Below are 21587 nucleotides of genomic sequence, written 5' to 3' on the forward strand. Positions count from 1 at the left end.
TTTACAGTTCATCATCATCATTTTCAGGTGTCATCCACCATTGCTCATCCATCACTCTTCATTCATCATCCATCATCCCTTCGGCAACTTCATTATCCTCATCCAAGATTCATCATCCATTGTCAGCCATCAATCAATTATTATTAAAATAATCCACCATTCATAAGCCATCATTCACCAGTGTCATTAAACTCTTCCATTTTCCATCATTGATCATCTTCATGATCCTCATCCAACATTTATCATCATCATTATCCTCATCCCTCATCCATCGCACATCACCAATTGTTCATCATCCATCATATATCTTTATATCTTTATACCAGGCCACCAGAAACTCCTAAATAGTTATCTTTATGACACTTGTCCATGTTTCGTTCTAATGTCTTTCTATCATCTTTGCGCTGCACAGTAATCCCCTGGTCTTGTGCTGTTTATTTATTGCTGTGTTGTTCCCTGTGTTGTACCCTGTTTTTAGCTGGTTCCATTTCTCTGTTGTGTGCCCTGAAGGATGTGACCCAGCAGGAGAAACACAGGGCAGACTGAGAAGTACGTCTGACCAGGAGACTCATTACTTTCATTTATATTGATTCTTATGGGAACTCAGTTTTCATTTACTGTTATTTTGTGTTTTCAGGAACCAATTAGGGTGTAAGGATAAATAAACACGTCATAAATGAAAGTAAAGTGTAGCTGGAGACTCTACTTAGGCTTTGCCTACATTTGCCCTCAGCTAGCCTACATACCTAACTGACCAAGTCATGTTCTCCAGGAGACATGGCTGACATCACAGGGCACCTTCCCAAATGTTGCTATGGGGGCCCGGAATGGTACCGTTCCACCACTTGGTACATGCAGTTGAGCTCATTTTTACAACCCAACTAACCTCATATTATAGTGCATTATCCATACCCTCCACTGGCTAGGTAACCAGATGCACAATGATAATCAGAAACCAGCCAGATGGTCACTGTATGGTCTTCTAAGTGGGTTCTTCTGCACACTGGGTATCTTGTCTTGTATGTGTCTCTATGGTAAGCCTTACCTGTCTCCTTCATAGCCTATGATGTCTACGGGGTGGTCAGCGTATCCAACTAATACAGAGGTATAGTGATTGAGGCCAAAGAAGTCATATGTCCCTTTAATCCTCAGCTTCTCACTTTCTGTGAACTCTGGGAGTCTGCGGAGAGAGAAGGAATTATTGTTTGTGTTATCTGTGTGACGGCATTACAATTTTCATGTGTGATATGTTACACAATGACACAATGAATAGGAAGTGATATCTTATCATTGATCTCTATGAAGAACAGCCAGTGGTGCAAGTAGAAAAAATGTCTTATGGGTACTGTGCGCGCGCGCCAAAGGCGCGCGCGCAAAAAAATGGGTGTGGCCAAATGCCACATGGGGCGTGGCCAATGAAAATGGGGGCGTGATACACATATGGGGGAGGGGCAGATACACGTATGACCCCAATAGTGCCAGATACACGTTGCCCCACAGTGCCAGATATACATTGCCCCACAGTGCCAGATACACATTGACTAACAGTGCCAGATACACATTGCCCCACAGTGCCAGATACAAAAATGCCCCCAGAGTGCCAGATATACATTGCCCCACAGTGCCAGATACACATTGCCCCACAGTGCCAGATACACATTGCCCCACAGTGCCAGATACACAAATGCCCCCACTGTGTCAGAAATACATTGCCCCCCGTGCCAGATACAGAAATGCCCCTACAGTGCCAGATATGCCCCCAGTGCCAGATATCCCCCAGTGCCAGGTATACATGCCCCCTGTGCCAGATATCCCCCAGTGCCAGGTATATATGCCCCCCAGTGCCAGATATCCCCCAGTGCCATATAGAAATGCCCCCCCAGTGCCAGATATCCCCCAGTGCCATATAGAAATGCCCCCCCCCCCGTGCCAGATATCCCCCAGTGCAAGGTATATATGCCCCCCAGTGCCAGATATCCCCCAGTGCCAGATAGAAATGCATCCCCAGTGCCAGATATCCCCCAGTGCCAGGTATATATGCCCCACTGTGCCAGATATGCCCCCAGTGCCAGGTATACATGCCCCCCTGTGCCAGATATGCCCCCAGTGTCAGGTATACATGCCTCCCTGTGCCAGATATCCCCCAGTGCCAGGTATACATGCCTCCCTGTGCCAGATATCTCCCAGTGCCAGGTATATATACCCCCCCTGTGCCAGATATGCCCCCAGTGCCAGGTATACATGCCTCCCTGTGCCAGATAGCCCCCAGTGCCAGGTATACATGCCCCCCAGTGCCAGATATCCCCCAGTGCCAGATAGAAATGCCCCCCCAGTGCCAGATATCCCCCAGTGCCAGGTATATATGCCCCACTGTGCCAGATATGCCCCCAGTGCCAGGTATACATGCCCCCCCAGTGCCAGATATCCCCCAGTGCCAGGTATACATGCCCCCCTGTGCCAGATATCCCCCAGTGGCAGGTATACATGCCTCCCTGTGCCAGATATCCCCCAGTGCCAGGTATACATGCCCCCCTGTGCCAGATATCCCCCAGTGCCAGATAGAAATGCCCCCCCCAGTGCCAGATATCCCCCAGTGCCAGGTATATATGCCCCCCTGTGCCAGATATCCCCCAGTGCCATATAGAAATGCCCCCCCCAGTGCCAGATATCCCCCAGTGCCAGGTATATATGCCCACCAGTGCCAGATATCCCCCAGTGCCAGGTATACATGCCCCCCAGTGCCAGATATCCCCCAGTGCCAGGTATATATGCCCCACTGTGCCAGATATCCCCCAGTGCCAGGTATACATGCCCCCCTGTGCCAGATATCCCCCAGTGCCAGGTATATATGCCAACCAGTGCCAGATATCCCCCAGTGCCATATAGAAATGCCCCCCCCAGTGCCAGATATCCCCCAGTGCCATATAGAAATGCCCCCCCCAGTGCCAGATATCCCCCAGTGCCATATAGAAATGCCCCCCCCAGTGCCAGATATCCCCCAGTGCCAGATAGAAATGCCCCCCCCAGTGCCAGATATCCCCCAGTGCCATATAGAAATGCCCCCCCAGTGCCAGATATCCCCCAGTGCCATATAGAAATGCCCCCCCCAGTGCCAGATATCCCCCAGTGCCATATAGAAATGCCCCCCCCAGTGCCAGATATCCCCCAGTGCCAGATAGAAATGCCCCCCCCAGTGCCAGATATCCCCCAGTGCCAGATAGAAATGCCCCCCCCAGTGCCAGATATCCCCCAGTGCCATATAGAAATGCCCCCCCAGTGCCAGATATCCCCCAGTAAGGTATAACATCCCCCCCTCCCCTGCTCACCGCTGCCGCTGGCGTCCAGTGTGAGGGAAGGAGAGCGCAGCCTGTGCCTCTCCTTCCCCTCAGTCTCCGGCGGGTGTCTCACAGTTTAATTGAGCGCCGATCCGTCAGCCAATCAGAGCTCGCAGCGCGAGCTCTGATTGGCTCACGGATCGGCGCTCAATTAAACTGTGAGACACCCGCCGGAGACTGAGGGGAAGGAGAGGCACAGGCTGCGCTCTCCTTCCCTCACATCAGCGGCGGTGCGAGGAGCGGCGGCCCGTCGGTGTGGGTACGGCGTACCCACGGCTAAATTCTTACGGGTACGCCGTACCCACCCGTACCCGCCCACTTGCACCACTGAGAACAGCATTTGTCTAAATAGTCCAGCTAATCTCCACTAAATCACCAGGAGCACTTGTGCCTACTGTGGATCAAATCTTCATAGGGATCAATGATCACTATTCAAAGTGCCATGTATGCTAGGTTCATCAGGTAATGAGCGCAGAACAGACAACCTCAATTCCAATCTGTGATTTGTATTGCTCTTCTCATTTGAGATTTCATGGCCTTGGATAATGTCGCTGCTTTAAAAAAAAATGTTTTAAACACTATATAAATAATATTTTTTAATAAGATTAACCAGTCCGGCCCAGCATTCTGGTTCCAGTCCGGCCCAGCATTCAGGTTCCAGTCAGGCCCAGCATTCAGGTTCCAGTCAGGCCCAGCATTCAGGTTCCAGTCTGGCCCAGCATTCAGGTTCCAGTCAGGCCCAGCATTCAGGTTCCAGTCCAGTCCAGCATTCAGGTTCCAGTCCGGCTCAGCATTCAGGATCCAGTCTGGCCCAGCAGTCAGGTTCCAGTCCGGCCCAGCATTCAGGTTCCAGTCCGGCTCAGCATTCTGGTTCCAGTCCGGCTCATCATTCTGGATCCAGTCCGGCTCAGCATTCAGGTTCCAGTCCGGCTCAGCATTCTGGTTCCAGTCCGGCTCAACATTCAGGTTCCAGTCCGGCACAGCATTCTGGTTCAGGTCCGGCCCAGCATTCAGGTTCTGGTCCAGCCCAGCATTCAGGTTCCAGTCCGGCTCAGCATTCTGATTTCAGCCTGGCCCAGCATTCAGGTTCAAGCCTGGCCCATCATTCAGGTTCAAGTCCGGCTCAGCATTATGGTTCCAGTCTGGCTCAGAATTCTGGTTCCAGTCTGGCTCAGCATTCAGGGTCCAGTCCGGGCCAGCATTCAGGTTTCAGTCCGGCTCAGTATTTAGGTTCCAGTCTGGCTCAGCATTCTGGTTCCAGCCTGTCCCATCATTCAAGTTCCAGTCCAGCCAAGCATTCAGGTTCCAGTCCGGCCCATCATTCAGGTTCAAGTCCGGCTTAGAATTCTGGTTCCAGTCTGGCTCAGCATTCAGGTTCCAGTCCGGCCCAGCATTCAGGGTCCAGTCTGGCCCAGCATTTAGGTTCCAGTCCGGCTCAGCATTCTGGTTCCAGCCTGGCCCAGCATTCAAGTTCCAGTCAGGCCCAGCATTCAGATTCCAGTCCGGCCCATCATTCAGGATCAAGTCCGGCTCAGCATTCAGATTCCAGTCTGGCCCAGCATTCAGGTTCCAGTCCGGTTCAGCATTCAGGTTCCAGTCCGGCCCAGCATTAATGTTCCAGTCCGGCTCAGCATTCAGGTTCCAGTCCGGTTCAGCATTCAGGTTCCAGTCTGGTTCAGCATTCAGGTTCCAGTCTGGTCCCCAGCATTGTCGATCCCAATCCAGCATTTCTGCATAGTGGTCCTAGATCATCTTATCAGATCTCAGTTGTAAAACTGATATTTTCGCAAATGGACAAATATGGCGGGGTGCGCCTGCATACCCTGCAGGGGTCTATCACTAAGTGGCAATTTTAATTGAATTACGATCGCATCACTGGGTGGTGATTAAAATTCTGGGCAGCTTTGCACTATGCTGGGCGGCCTTGCACTATGCTGGGCAGACTTGCACTATGCTGAGCGGCCTTGCACTATGCTGGGCAGACTTGCACTAGGCTGGGTGGGCTTGCACTATGCTGGGCAGCCTTGCAACATAGTGATTAAAATGCTGGGCTGCTTTGCACTATGCTGGGCGGCCTTGCACTATGCTAGGTGGTTTTGCAGTATGATGGGCAGCCTTGCACTATGCTGGGTGGTCTTGCACTATGCTGGGCAGACTTGCACTATGCTGGGCGGCCTTGCACTATGCTGGCTGGTTTTGCAGTATGCTGGGTAGCCTTGCACTATGCTGGGTGGCTTTGCACTATGCTGGGTAGCCTTGCACTATACTTGCACTATGCTGGGTGGCCTTGCATTATGCTGGGTAGCCTTGCACTATACTTGCACTATGCTGGGTGGCCTTGCATTATGCTGGGTGGCCTTGCACTATGCTGGGTGGTCTTGCACTATACTGGGTGGCCTTGCACTAGGTTGGGTGGCCATGCACTAGGCGGGGTAGTCTGTCACTATGCTGGGTGGCCTTGCACTATACTGGGTGATTTTGGAATATGCTGGGCGGCCTTGCACTATGCTGGCCGGTCTTGCACTATGCTGGGTGGTCTGTCACTATGCTGGGTGGCCTTGCACTATGCTGGGCAGTCTGTCACTATGCTGGGCGGTCTTGCACTATGTTGGGTGGCGTTGCTCTTTGCTGGGTTGTCACCTCCCCTCTCCTACAAGCCCCTCACTGGTTCCCCTTCCCTTTCAGAATCCAATTCATACTTCTCACACTCACTTACAAAGCCCTCACCCACTCCTCTCCCATCTACATCTCTGACCTTATCTCCCTTTACTCTCCCACCCGTCCTCTTCGCTCTGCTAATGCACGCCGACTCTCCTGCCCACTGATTGAGTCCTTTCCTGCTTCTAAAATGTATGCCCTGGTTCTCCCTACCTCTGGAATTCTCTACCTCTTCCCCTCAGACTTTCCACCTCTCTACAAAACTTCAAACGGGCTCTCAAGACCCACTTCTTCACCAAACACAGCCAAATCTCATCCTAACCCTCTGCCCCACGCTCTCTATGTACCCCATCTGTGTCACCCCTGTCTGTGTGTCTCTCCCCTTCAGAATGTAAGCTCTCACGAGCAGGGCCCTCTTCCCTCATGTGCTTTTCTCTCTCTTACTTAGACTATCTACTACTCCACACTCCTACAATGGCACCTAGCTCTCGGTTTCTGCCACCCGGACGCTTATCTGTGCCCTGTTCCCTGATGCAGCGATGTGTATATACCATGTACTTGTCCTACACTGTCTTGTACTGTAAGTCGCTGTTTTCTTTATTTGCTCATGTGTCTATGTACTGTGTTAGGCGCTGCAGAACCCTTGTGGTGCCATATAAATAAAGAATAATAATAGACAACTATACAGTAAAAGGATTAAATGCCAACTCAATTGTATTGATGGTTTTGTATTTGAAGGGTCAACATCTACCCAATTCTATAACATCTGGGTCCAACCATCCCAGTGCACTGCGGTCTTTCTTACATGGCACTGCGGTCACCAGCTCGCCCCACTGTTCCTGTCCCATAGTGATGACACTGGGAGGATAATAAACCCACGCCCCTTTTCAGGTCCTTGGAAGACCTCACTCTCCCCTTCCTTAGCTTTGCCCATAACAGCCCTGGTGAGATTGTCTTCTCGCTTCCACTCCACGTGGACTGTGCTGTGATCCTGAACTAGGTGCCACCACAAGGATGAGCTTTGTGGATGTGTGTCATTGATGACGTTATGTCTTTGTGTATCGCATACATGTGTTACTGTTATGTGACTGCACTTTGTGTTGGCGGCTACTGGACAAGTCTCGGTGGTGCTGGGATGGTGCGTGTTGGCGCTACCCAGGTGCTCACCGACTTTTAGGCAGCCCCACCGCCAGGCTCCTCTCCAGCACTCGGCTCTTCATGATCTCAGGGTAGTCCCCAGTCTTGAAAATAGGGTATCCAAACCATCCGGCGAAGAACTAGGAAACATGAGGAAGAAATACATAACAGTGAGAGCTTTTATTAATAGGAAACGTCTTATGCACTAATATAATATACTGTATGGGTTATACATTATTATTACCTCTTATTTATAGGGCGCCACATGTGTTTGTCAGCGCCGAACATACGGCAGACATTAGAACAATACAGGGTGCACAGAACGTAACATTACAGCAACAGAAATACTAAATCAGAGCACAGGTAACAATCAGCAGCACAGTCCTCAGTACACACGGGCGGTCTGGCACAATGGCCGAGGTGTCAGGAAGCAAAGGAGTAATCAGCAAGCCGGCGGGCAGCCACTGGAAGAGATAGACAGTAACGAGCGAGAGGAGATGCGGGTATAGACATTTGCTACATAGGAGAAAGCTGTAATTGTAGCGTGAGAGAAGAGGTCTGTGAGAACAGGAGGGAATCTAGGGGGCGAGGGGAAGACAGACAGGTGACCTGAGGTGCAAGCAAGGTGGCCTACTGGTAGGAAGTAAGCGAGGCAGAGATGGCCAAGACATGAGGATGGGAGAGCGTCCTCAAGACTGGGATATTGATGAATAGGTGGGTTTTCAGTGCCCGTTTGAAGCTTTACAAGGTCGGGAGAGTCTAATGGAGCGTGGGAGTGCGTTCCACTGAAGGGGGGCAGCACGGGCATAATCTTGAACACGAGCATGGGAAGCAGAGACCAGGGAAGAGGAAAGGCGATGGTCATAGGCCAACTGTAGGAGGCAGGAGGGAGTATGAAGGAGAGGAGGTTGGAGATGTAGGGAGCAGTGGAATTAGAGATGGCCTTGTATGTGAGGGTGAGGAGTTTGAGGAGGATTCTGTAGGGGAATGGGAGCCAGTGCAGGTATTGGGGAAGGGGAGTGGTAGATGTGGAGCGGCGGGAGAGGAAGATAAGCCTAGCTGCGGAGTTGAGGACAGATTGGAGGGGAGCGAGGTGGGAGCAAGTGAGGCCAGTGAGGAGAACGTTGCAATAGGAGAGCAGTAAGATGACCAGTGAGTGGATGATAAGTTTAGTTGCACTCTGGGAGAGATATGGCCTGATGCGAGCAATGCTGCGTAGCTGGAAACGACAGGATTGTGCCAGAGCTTGGATGTGCGAAGTGAAAAAAAGAGAAGAGTCTAAAGTGACGCCCAAACAGCAGAATGGGGGAACAGGGAAGATAATGGTCTTGTCAACAGTGACAGAGATCTTGGAGGGGGAAGGGTGACTCTGGATGGGTGAATATGATGAGATTGGTTTTGTCCATGTTGAGCTTCAGAGAGCGCTCAGACATCCAGGAGGAGATGGTGGAGAGGCAGCTGGAGAGAGGACCGATGGTGAGAGGTCAGGAGGGGAGAGGTATAGTTTCGTATCATCGGCATAGATGTGGTATTGAATGCTGAAGGAGCTTATGAGCGCACCCAGGGAAGAGGTGTACAGGGAGAAGAGAAGGGGGCCAAGGCTAGAGCCCTGGAGGACACTGACGGGGAGGATGTGTTTCAGATATTGTGGCATAATTATTGTTCATGTTCTGCAACAGTAAGACATAAGGAAAGGGAGAAGATCCTGTAGGACATGGATAATGGAAGACAAGAAGAAAATAACACAGTTTAGTACATGCATTAGCTTGTATTTGTGCATGTGAGATGTGTTCTGGTTTCTTCTTCCTCCTCATGTGTCCTCACCTACATTGTTCCTTCTGGTCCTGGCTGATGATCTTCCAATTCCTGAAACCAGTAAAGTCCTCATACTACACGTATTGTACCATGACAACACATTTACCATTATGGGACCATTTAAGTTTACCTTGTCCTGCTCTCCCACAGCAACCCCCATAGTGGTCCAGTTTCCTGCTGTGGACTTCCTGCTCTCCCACAGCAACCCCCATAGTGGTCCAGTTTCCTGCTGTGGACTTCCTGCTCTCTGTCAACAACCCCCATAGTTGTCCAGTTTCCTGTTATGGACTTCCTGCTCTCTCACTGCAACCCCCATAGTTGTTAAGTTTCCTGTTATGGACTTCCTGCTCTCTCACTGCAACCCACATAGTTGTCTGGTTTCCTGTTATGGACTTCCTGCTCTCTGTCAACAACCCCCATAGTTGTCCAGTTTCCTGTTATGGACTTCCTGCTCTCTCACTGCAACCCCCATAGTTGTCCAGTTTCCTGTTATGGACTTCCTGCTCTCTCACTGCAACCCCCATAGTTGTCTGGTTTCCTGTTATGGACTTCCTGCTCTCTCACTGCAACCTCCATAGTTGTCTGGTTTCCTGTTATAGACTTCCTGCTCTCTCACTGCAACCCCCATAGTTGTCCAGTTTCCTGTTAGGGACTTCCTGCTCTCTTACTGCAACCCCCATAGTTGTCCAGTTTCCTGTTATGGACTTCCTGCTCTCTCACTGCAACCCCCATAGTTGTCTGGTTTCCTGTTATGGACTTCCTGCTCTCTCACTGCAACCTCCATAGTTGTCTGGTTTCCTGTTATGGACTTCCTGCTCTCTCACTGCAACCCCCATAGTTGTCCAGTTTCCTGTTAGGGACTTCCTGCTCTCTCACTGCAACCCCCATAGTTGTCCAGTTTCCTGTTATGGACTTCCTGCTCTCTCACTGCAACCCCCATAGTTGTCTGGTTTCCTGTTATGGACTTCCTGCTCTCTCACTGCAACCCCCATAGTTGTCTGGTTTCCTGTTATGGACTTCCTGCTCTCTAACAGCAACCCCCATAGTTGTCCAGTTTCCTGTTATGGACTTCCTGCTCTCTAACAGCAACCCGCATAGTTGTCCAGTTTCCTGTTATGGACTCCCTGCTCTCTCACTGCAACCCCCATAGTTGTCCAGTTTCCTGTTATGGACTTCCTGCTCTCTCACTGCAACCCCCATAGTTGTCCAGTTTCCTGTTATGGCCTTCCTGCTCTCTCACTGCAACCCCCATAGTTGTCCAGTTTACTGTTATGGACTTCCTGCTCTATAACAGCAACCCCCATAGTTGTCCAGTTTCCTGTTATGGACTTCCTGCTCTCTCACTGCAACCCCCATAGTTGTCCAGTTTCCTGTTGTGGACTTCCTGCTCTCTAACAGCAACCCCCATAGACGTCCAGTTTCCTGTTATGGACTTCCTGCTCTCTGACATCAAGCCCCATAGTTGTCCAGTTTCCTGTGGTGGACTTCCTGCTCTCTAACAGCAACCCCTATAGTTGTCTGGTTTCCTGTTATGGACTTCCTGCTCTCTGACAACAACCCCCATAGTTGTCCAGTTTCCTGTGGTGGACTTCCTGCTCTCTAACAGCAACCCCCATAGTTGTCCAGTTTCCTGTTGTGGACTTCCTGCTCTCTAACAGCAACCCCCACAGTTGTCTGGTTTCCTGTTATGGACTTCCTGCTCTCTAACAGCAACCCCCATAGACATCCAGTTTCCTGTTATGGACTTCCTGCTCTCTGACAACAACCCCCATAGTTGTCCAGTTTCCTGTTATGGACTTCCTGCTCTCTCACTGCAACCCCCATAGTTGTCCAGTTTCCTGTTATGGACTTCCTGCTCTCTCACTGCAACCCCCATAGTTGTCCAGTTTCCTGTTATGGACTTCCTGCTCTCTCACTGCAACCCCCATAGTTGTCCAGTTTACTGTTATGGACTTCCTGCTCTCTAACAGCAACCCCCATAGTTGTCCAGTTTCCTGTTATGGACTTCCTGCTCTCTCACTGCAACCCCCATAGACGTCCAGTTTCCTGTTGTGGACTTCCTGCTCTCTCACTGCAACCCCCATAGTTGTCCAGTTTCCTGTTATGGACTTCCTGCTCTCTCACTGCAACCCCCATAGTTGTCTGGTTTCCTGTTATGGACTTCCTGCTCTCTCACTGCAACCCCCATAGTTGTCCAGTTTCCTGTTATGGACTTCCTGCTCTCTCACTGCAACCCCCATAGTTGTCTGGTTTCCTGTTATGGACTTCCTGCTCTCTCACTGCAATCCCCATAGTTGTCTGGTTTCCTGTTATGGACTTCCTGCTCTCTCACAGCAACCCCAATTGTTGTCTGGTTTCCTATTATGGACTTCCTGCTCTCTAACAGCAACCCCCATAGTTGTCCAGTTTCCTGTTATGGACTTCCTGCTCTCTAACAGCAACCCGCATAGTTTTCCAGTTTCCTGTTATGGACTCCCTGCTCTCTCACTGCAACCCCCATAGTTGTCCAGTTTCCTGTTATGGACTTCCTGCTCTCTCACTGCAACCCCTATAGTTGTCCAGTTTCCTGTTATGGACTTCCTGCTCTCTCACTGCAACCCCCATAGTTGTCCAGTTTACTGTTATGGACTTCCTGCTCTCTAACAGCAACCCCCATAGTTGTCCAGTTTCCTGTTATGGACTTCCTGCTCTCTCACTGCAACCCCCATAGTTGTCCAGTTTCCTGTTGTGGACTTCCTGCTCTCTAACAGCAACCCCCATAGACGTCCAGTTTCCTGTTATGGACTTCCTGCTCTCTGACAACAAGCCCCATAGTTGTCCAGTTTCCTGTGGTGGACTTCCTGCTCTCTAACAGCAACCCCTATAGTTGTCTGGTTTCCTGTTATGGACTTCCTGCTCTCTGACAACAACCCCCATAGTTGTCCAGTTTCCTGTGGTGGACTTCCTGCTCTCTAACAGCAACCCCCATAGTTGTCCAGTTTCCTGTTGTGGACTTCCTGCTCTCTAACAGCAACCCCCACAGTTGTCTGGTTTCCTGTTATGGACTTCCTGCTCTCTAACAGCAACCCCCATAGACATCCAGTTTCCTGTTATGGACTTCCTGCTCTCTGACAACAACCCCCATAGTTGTCTGGTTTCCTGTTATGGACTTCCTGCTCTCTAACAACAACCCCCATAGTTGTCCAGTTTCCTGTTATTGACTTCCTGCTCTCTAAAAGCAACCCCCATAGACGTCCAGTTTCCTGTTGTGGACTTCCTGCTCTCTAACAGCAACCCCCATAGTTGTCTGGTTTCCTGTTATGGACTTCCTGCTCTCTAACAGCAACCCCCATAGACGTCCAGTTTCCTGTTATGGACTTTCTGCTCTCTAACAGCAACCCCTATAGACGTCCAGTTTCCTGTTATGGACTTCCTGCTCTCTGACAACAAGCCCCATAGTTGTCCAGTTTCCTGTGGTGGACTTCCTGCTCTCTAACAGCAACCCCTATAGTTGTCTGGTTTCCTGTTATGGACTTCCTGCTCTCTGACAACAACCCCCATAGTTGTCCAGTTTCCTGTGGTGGACTTCCTGCTCTCTAACAGCAACCCCCATAGTTGTCCAGTTTCCTGTTGTGGACTTCCTGCTCTCTAACAGCAACCCCCATAGTTGTCCAGTTTCCTGTTATGGACTTCCTGCTCTCTCACTGCAACCCCCATAGTTGTCTGGTTTCCTGTTATGGACTTCCTGCTCTCTCACTGCAACCCCCATAGTTGTCCAGTTTCCTGTTATGGACTTCCTGCTCTCTCACTGCAACCCCCATAGTTGTCCAGTTTCCTGTTATGGACTTCCTGCTCTCTCACTGCAACCCCCATAGTTGTCCAGTTTCCTGTTATGGACTTCCTGCTCTCTCACTGCAACCCCCATAGTTGTCCAGTTTCCTATTATGGACTTCCTGCTCTCTAACAGCAACCCCCATAGACAGCCAGTTTCCTGTTATGGACTTCCTGCTCTCTGACAACAAGCCCCATAGTTGTCCAGTTTCCTGTGGTGGACTTCCTGCTCTCTAACAGCAACCCCTATAGTTGTCCAGTTTCCTGTTATGGACTTCCTGCTATCTAACAGCAACCCCCATAGTTGTCCAGTTTCCTGTTGTGGACTTCCTGCTCTCTAACAGCAACCCCCATAGTTGTCCTGTTATGGACTTCCCGCTCTCTCACAGCAACCCCCATAGTTGTCCAGTTTCCTGTTGTGGACTTCCTGCTCTCTAACAGCAACCCCCACAGTTGTCTGGTTTCCTGTTATGGACTTCCTACTCTCTAACAGCAACCCCCATAGACGTCCAGTTTCCTGTTATGGACTTCCTGCTCTCTGACAACAACCCCCATAGTTGTCTGGTTTCCTGTTATGGACTTCCTGCTCTCTAACAACAACCCCCACAGTTGTCCGGTTTTCTGTTATGGACTTCCTGCTCTCTAACAGCAACCCCCATAGTTGTCCAGTTTCCTGTTATTGACTTCCTGCTCTCTAAAAGCAACCCCCATAGACATCCAGTTTCCTGTTATGGACTTCCTGCTCTCTGACAACAACCCCAATAGTTGTCTGGTTTCCTGTTATGGACTTCCTGCTCTCTAACAACAACCCCCATAGTTGTCCGGTTTCCTGTTATGGACTTCCTGCTCTCTAACAGCAACCCCCATAGTTGTCCAGTTTCCTGTTATTGACTTCCTGCTCTCTAAAAGCAACCCCCATAGACGTCCAGTTTCCTGTTATGGACTTCCTGCTCTCTAACAGCAACCCCCATAGTTGTCTGGTTTCCTGTTATGGACTTCCTGCTCTCTAACAACAACCCCCACAGTTGTCCGGTTTCCTGTTATGGACTTCCTGCTCTCTAACAGCAACCCCCATAGTTGTCCAGTTTCCTGTTATTGACTTCCTGCTCTCTAAAAGCAACCCCCATAGACGTCCAGTTTCCTGTTATGGACTTCCTGCTCTCTAACAGCAACCCCCATAGTTGTCTGGTTTCCTGTTATGGACTTCCTGCTCTCTAACAGCAACCCCCATAGACGTCCAGTTTCCTGCTATGGAGTTCCTGCTCTCTAACAGCAACCCCCATAGACGTCAAGTTTCCTGTAATGGACTTCCTGCTCTCTGACAACAACCCCCATAGTGGTCCAGTTTCCTGTGGTGGACTTCCTGCTCTCTAACAGCAACCCCCATAGTTGTCTGGTTTCCTGTTATGGACTTCCTGCTCTCTAACAGCAACCCCCATAGTTGTCCAGTTTCCTGTTGTGGACTTCCTGCTCTCTAACAGCAACCCCCATAGTTGTCTGGTTTCCTGTTATGGACTTCCTACTCTCTAACAGCAACCCCCATAGTTGTCTGGTTCCCTGTTATGGACTTCCTGCTCTCTAACAGCAACCCCCATAGTTGTCTGGTTTCCTGTTATGGACTTCCTACTCTCTAACAGCAACCCCCATAGTTGTCTGGTTTCCTGTTATGGACTTCCTGCTCTCTAACAGCAACCCCCATAGTTGTCCAGTTTCCTGTTATGGACTTCCTGCTCTCTCACAGCAACCCCCATAGTTGACCAGTTTCTTGTCATGTATGTCCTACTCTCTAACAGCAACCACCATAGTTGTCCAGTTTCCTGTTATGGACTTCCTGCTCTCTCACAGCAACCCCCATAGTTGTCCAGTTTCTTGTCATGTATGCCCTGCTCTCTGACATAGTCTTCACACAGATATTACATACCATCATATATCTCAACGCTGCATCTACATCCTCTTGTTTGTACGGATTGACGGGTAGACCCCAGTCAGAGTTGAGCGTGATGGAGATGAGTCCTCTCTGTGTAGCCCGGTATTTATCATTGTATAGGTGCCATACTTCAGCGTGAGCCTTAATCATGTTATGTCCAACCACGTAAACCCCTTCACCAGGTGAGAAGGATCCTGGTAGGAACAGAAGATAATAAAAGCAATAACTTTAGGTCTGCCGATGAAAGGGGGCCAGGGCAGCACTGCTCAGGGGTAAAGGATGAAGCTCAGTCTACTCTGGCTCTTGTTTTGGTTGGGTGGGTGGGTGGATGAGGCAAAGACCCAATACATGGTGACATCTCCCAAGGTTAATGCATTGTCCAAATAATGGCCTACTCATAAGACACCAATATTATGAACTGGTATGGGCAGAACAGGATGGGGGCATTCTGCCATGTGTTTGCAAACACATGCCAAGCTGAAAATACACCAGGAAAAGCTGGTCAGAGGTAGCTGAAAGTACAGGACGTTGATGGTCACTGACACTGATTTGTGGCCCTCACATTGCTGGGGGCAGAATACGCTTGTGTGTGATTTATGTATGCAAGATGTGGTCTTTCTGCCTTATTCATGTGGTTCTAGCAGTTCCAATTATTGTGAATACAAACTATGCTTGTAGCATGTAAGCAGTTTAAGCCATGGAGACAGCTCCAGCATAAGGATCTATGCTGTCTTTGAGTCACGAAGCGGGCACATATACAGCAGTTGCACAGTGGAAGGCAGTGTAACTTACACCCACTCATTATCATGCATCAGCCCCTCTTCTTCGCAAGTCTCTCAGACTGGGCTGCCCAACACAGCAGTTTGTGGAGTGTCCTCTAAATGTGTCATCTGGACAAATCTGGCATCGGTTAGATAGGCTGAGTGACCTGCCACCATCTGACCTGAGCCTGTTATAGAAGCTTCACAGTAATAGCAGCTGTCATAGGAAAATAATCTGGAGATATAATACTTGCCTGGTGCAAATGCGCCTACTCCATACCCAAGATAGGCAATGATGAATGGCTCATTGAGCGTGATCCAGAACTTTACTTTGTCTCCCAATCTCTCGAAGAGCACATCAGCATAGTCCTTAAACCATTCCACAATGGTCTCATTCTCCCAACCACCGAAGTTCTCTAAGGCTTGTGGTAGATCCCAGTGATAAAGAGTCACCTGTACAGCAGTTAAATATCTATATATTAATAGCGGAAGGACGACTTTTAGGAGTGACATACTTCTATGAGGCTGCTGTGTGAGCAGGGCACATCATATACCAAATCAAAGTTCTTGGTCCATAGATGTGCAGAATTCTATTGGCATTGTAACTGGTTGCTTCGTTTTGGAGTTATGTGGCAAAATGTCCGCCTTCCATTTACAGTGCTTCACCATTGTGCTCTGGAAAATGTGACAGTTGGTGACCTCTCCCTGTGCACCTGCTGGGTGACCTGGAACTTGTAACCTGCTGGGTGGTCTGGAAACTGTGACAGTTATTTGCAGCCACCCACTAAGCAGGGATTTTGTCACCTACGGGCGTCAAAAGGGGTAAACTGTTCCGCCCAGCAACTTTTGCCCGGCTGAAACCAGGCACATCAACTAGTATAATTTATTACAAAATGACTGATTACTAATGTTCTACTCTTCCATGGACAGCAAGGATGGCGTAGTGGTTAGCATTATTGCCTCACAGCACTGAGGTCTTATGTTCGATTGCCACCAAGGTCTTAATTGTGTGAAGTTTGTATGTTCTCCCTTTATTATGGTTGGATACTCGGCAAGAGAATGCATCCCTGTCATTGTGCAAGCCTTGGCACCTTTGCCATACTGTTGCCTGACATTGTATGTATCCATAAACCTTAAGTAACGCCGCGTCCAGACGATAGATCGACAGTGTCTAGGTCAATAGGTCGACACCATACGGTCAACATGCATTAGGGTCGGCAAGTACAAAAAGTTGACGGATGAAAAGTCAACAGTGCTTAAGGTGGACAGGTTGCAAAAGGTCTATGTGACAATGATCGACGCACAAATGGTAGACACATTTTTATTTTTTTTAAATGTTTTCCCAATATTTGCTAGATTTACTGTCCACGTGGACTACGACAGGGAATAGCAACCTGCCCGAAGTGTAGCAAGCGTATACGTTTCTACTGATGGTGGTGACATATTATGGAACATATAAGATTTGGCAAAAAAAAAAATTAAAAAAATTGCGTCGACCATTGTCATGTCAACCTTTTGTACCTGTCAACCTCAATCACTGTCGACCTAAACACTGTAGATCGTGTTCATGCTTAGATATTCTATCTCACCAGAACCTACTCCATGATAAAACATTCTACCTCACCAGAACCTCTGTCCCTGCTCAAACATTCTACCGCCTGCAAACATTAGCCCCTTACCAAATATACTTCTGGTTAACCTGGGCTTTAGATATAATGGTAACCCCATCTTTTCACTATGGGTAGAGCCAACAGGTCAAGTCTCCAGGCAGGACTTGCTAGGACGCTACCTAAGGCCATAACTGATAACTGAGGTAAGGAAAATGACAGAATGGATAAATGGTTTGGAGGTAGATATAGGAGTAGCATATACCTGGGTGAGCATGTGTATGGAGACATGTTACAGATAGGCCCTCGGCAGCTGAATTCAGGTTGGTAACAACTTCCTTCAATGCTCAAACATAGCCCCATACAGTGAGCCTCAGGGATCTGCCATAAACAGGTAATATGTAACTTACTTAGCTAGTGACATCACAGGTTCTGTCATCACTCTACATTGTGCTCTGGTCATTAATAATGGTCTAAACAGCTGACCTGGAAAAAGTGCGTTGGGCGTTATTGCATTGCCCAGCAGATACTGACTTCGCCCTTTAGGATGGATTTCTAATCACATAAAACTTAAAAGTCTTTTTGGTTCCTAGAATATACAATTAAGGTAAACTGTGGGTGGGGGAGAATGGATAAGCTGCAATCCTGTTGGATGTTCCTGTCCCTCATCCAATACTTTCCTACTCCCCACTGACAAGGTGACCAAGGTCATTTCCTCGTTACCTGTGGTGTAATACCAGCAGCCAGAAGACCATCAATCAGACGAATGTAGTAATTGAGGCCGGGTTCATTCACGTAGTTTCGGGTCCCATCTGGGAGAACACGAGACCAGGAGATGGAGAACCGGTAGCTTGAAACCTTGAGACTCTTGATCATCTCTATATCTTCCTCAACACGGTAGTAGCTGTTACATGCCACATCTCCATTGCTGTCATCATTGATTTTGGATGGTGTATGTGTGAACTGATCCCAGATGCTGAGTCCTTTCCCGTCTGCCCTCCAAGCGCCCTCAATCTTGAAGGGAGAAAGAACATGGAGTTAGGCCTGAACATTCTTCTATGTAATGCGCTTCTTCTAGTTTTAGAGAAAGACCTTAATGTCCAGGGAATTTTATACATGTCCATCCACTTGCGGTTATTGCTGGAGGTAATGATTTCTTTCTCAATGGCTGGTCTAGCACTCAGGAAAGTGGCAATAGAATTCTTATGTAACTTACTACACAATCTATTATCTTGTTCTGTATGAGCAATGTTATTACCAATGGTCAGGTCCATCCATGAGTCTATATCAGAGGTTCTCAAACATGGTTCTTCAGGCACCCAACGGTCCTGGTTTTAGGTGTATCCATGCCTTAGCACAGATGGTTAATACTAATTGACTGAGGTGCTAATTAAGTCACCTGTGGCCAAGCATGTATATAGTTAAGACCTTGACCATTAGCCTTGAGGAGCGTGTTTGAGAACCTCTGGTCTATATGGTAGCTCTGCATTATAATGGATGGTTCTGTTGGCATCATTTCCTTACAGCTGCCTCTAGTACAGCACCAAGTACACCTTATAGCACCTTTGTCTATCTCTAGTACAGCACCATGTACACCTTATAGCTTGGTTCCACCTCTCCACCAATGGTCTCACCTGATACGCAGATGAGGCCACGCTCCATACAAAGTCATCAGGGAATTCACCGTATAGAAACTCCTCTTCCTCCTGTAGCGTGATCCCATTGTTGCGTATAACTTCCGCGTAATAGATCGCTGTCCGCTTCGCAGTCCTAGGACGGTTGGGATCATTGAAATCCACATGGTGCAACCCAAACCTGAATCGGTGACCTTGGTCCCATTCAAACGTGTCCATGAGGGCCCAGACGTTGTAGCCTCTTAGATTTACCCCATCTAGACTGTAAGCTTTGGTAGAGAGAATGGGAAACATATTATACTATCTAATGGTGGACCATGTACTCACGTCATCTGCTGGCATACAGAGGGTGATGTACGGCCTCCAGCCAATCTACTTACTCCAGCCGAAACTAAACTGTCCCCCTCACCAACCACTAGACTAACACAACGTCTAAGGCCTAGTGTCTGGGAACATTGGTGATGTACCCCTGTGCACCAGGTAGATCGGTGGTGAGGTCACAGGTGAGCTTTACATTTATATAATGACAGCTACTGTGTCGGTAGTTCTGATTGGACAGCTGCAGCAACCGTTCTCTGTTCTCCACACAGATGGGCCCTCATTCCGAGTTGTTCGCTCGCAAGCTGCTTTTAGCAGCTTTGCACACGCTAAGCCGCCGCCTACTGGGAGTGAATCTTAGCATATCAAAATTGCGAACGAAAGATTCTCGGAATTGCGAATACACACCTCATAGCAGTTTCTGAGTAGCTCCAGACTTACTCGACATCTGCGATCAGTTCAGTCAGTTTCGTTCCTGGTTTGACGTCACAAACACACCCAGCGTTCGCCCAGACACTCCTCCGTTTCTCCAGCCACTCCCGCGTTTTTCCCAGAAACGGTAGCGTTTTTTCACACACACCCATACAACGGCCTGTTTCCGCCCAGAAACACCCACTTCCTGTCAATCACATTACGATCACCAGAACGAAGAAAAAACCTCGTAATGCCGTGAGTAAAATACCTAACTGCATAGCAAATTTACTTGGCGCAGTCGCACTGCGGACATTGCGCATGCGCATTAGCGACTAATCGCTCCGTTGCGAGAGAAAAATACAGAGCAAACAACTCGGAATGAGGGCCATGGTCTGTATTTCTAATGGGAGCTTCTTTTTACCTCTGAATAACAGAGCACCATGGGGTGAGAATCTTACTGATGGCGGAGGATGGTGATTCCTGATATTGGAGCCCTGACACTTTTGTAGAAGGAGAGGGGTGTTTAGCATAATGTCACCTCTGGTTGGGGGCATTGGTTCTAAGTAACATCTATCTCTAGCTTTAGGTTCTGTGACTGTGAGTGCAGATGTGAGTGGTAATATGTGCGTCTGTGAGTGCAGATGTGAGTGGTAATATGTGCGTCTGTGAGTGCAGATGTGAGTGGTAATATGTGCTGCTGTCAGTGCTGCTGTGAGTGGTAATATGTGCTGCTGTGAGTGCAGCTTTGAGTGGTGCTATGTGCAGCTGTGAGTGTTGCTATGTGCTGCTGTGAGTGCAGCTGTGAGTGGTGCTATGTGCTTCTGTGAGTGGTAATATGTGCTGCTGTCAGTGCTTCTGTGAGTGGTGCTATGTGCTGCTGTCAGTGCTGCTGTGAGTGGTGCTATGTGCTTCTGTGAGTGGTGCTATGTGCTGCTGTCAGTGCTGCTGTGAGTGGTGCTATGTGCTGCTGTCAGTGCTTCTGTGAGTGGTGCTATGTGCTGCTGTCAGTGCTGCTGTGAGTGGTGCTATGTGCTGCTGTCAGTGCTGCTGTGAGTGGTGCTATGTGCAGCTGTGAGTGGTGCTGTGAGTAGTGCTATGTGCTTCTGTGAGTGGTAATATGTGCTGCTGTCAGTGCTTCTGTGAGTGGTGCTATGTGCTTCTGTGAGTGGTGCTATGTGCTGATGTCAGTGCTGCTGTGAGTGGTGCTATGTGCTGCTGTGAGTGGTGCTATGTGCTTCTGTGAGTGGTGCTATGTGCTGATGTCAGTGCTGCTGTGAGTGGTGCTATGTGCTGCTGTCAGTGCTGCTGTGAGTGGTGCTATGTGCTGCTGTCAGTGCTGCTGTGAGTGGTGCTATGTGCTGCTGTCAGTGCTTCTGTGAGTGGTGCTATGTGCTGCTGTCAGTGCTGCTGTGAGTGGTGCTATGTGCTGCTGTCAGTGCTGCTGTGAGTGGTGCTATGTGCTGCTGTCAGTGCTGCTGTGAGTGGTGCTATGTGCTGCTGTGAGTGGTGCTATGTGCTTCTGTGAGTGGTGCTATGTGCTGCTGTCAGTGCTGCTGTGAGTGGTGCTATGTGCTGCTGTCAGTGCTGCTGTGAGTGGTGCTATGTGCTGCTGTCAGTGCTTCTGTGAGTGGTGCTATGTGCTTCTGTCAGTGCTTCTGTGAGTGGTGCTATGTGCTGCTGTCAGTGCTTCTGTGAGTGGTGCTATGTGCTGCTGTCAGTGCTGCTGTGAGTGGTGCTATGTGCTGCTGTCAGTGCTTCTGTGAGTGGTGCTATGTGCTGCTGTCAGTGCTTCTGTGAGTGGTGCTATGTGCTTCTGTCAGTGCTTCTGTGAGTGGTGCTATGTGCTGCTGTCAGTGCTTCTGTGAGTGGTGCTATGTGCTGCTGTCAGTGCAGCTGTGAGTGTTGCCATGTGCATCTGTGAGTGCAGCTTTGAGTGGTGCTATGTGCAGCTGTGAGTGGTGCTATGTGCTACTGTGAGTGCAGCTGTGAGTGGTAATATGTGCTGCTGTCAGTGCTTCTGTGAGTGGTGCTATGAGCTGATGTCAGTGCTGCTGTGAGTGGTGCTATGTGCTGCTGTCAGTGCTGCTGTGAGTGGTGCTATGTGCAGCTGTGAGTGGTGCTATGTGCTGCTGTCAGTGCTGCTGTGAGTGGTGCTATGTGCTGCTGTCAGT

At 49.2% G+C, this 21587-nt stretch overlaps 1 protein-coding gene across 1 annotated transcript in view; it reads right to left on the bottom strand.

Moving 5' to 3' along the window:
* The window catches only part of LOC134983550 (lactase/phlorizin hydrolase-like), a 91913-nt gene that overhangs the window by 35895 nt on the left and 34431 nt on the right, over positions 1-21587 (bottom strand). The window contains exons 5-10 of the mRNA XM_063949198.1: positions 18685-18953; positions 17774-18064; positions 15698-15896; positions 14677-14876; positions 7161-7270; positions 1046-1180 (exon numbers count right to left, since the gene is read on the bottom strand). Of these exons, the coding sequence (XP_063805268.1) occupies positions 1046-1180; positions 7161-7270; positions 14677-14876; positions 15698-15896; positions 17774-18064; positions 18685-18953 (1204 nt within the window). The remainder of the gene's footprint in view (positions 1-1045; positions 1181-7160; positions 7271-14676; positions 14877-15697; positions 15897-17773; positions 18065-18684; positions 18954-21587) is intronic.

The sequence above is a fragment of the Pseudophryne corroboree genome (assembly GCF_028390025.1).
Source record: "Pseudophryne corroboree isolate aPseCor3 chromosome 3 unlocalized genomic scaffold, aPseCor3.hap2 SUPER_3_unloc_18, whole genome shotgun sequence".
Classification (NCBI taxonomy): domain Eukaryota; kingdom Metazoa; phylum Chordata; class Amphibia; order Anura; family Myobatrachidae; genus Pseudophryne; species Pseudophryne corroboree.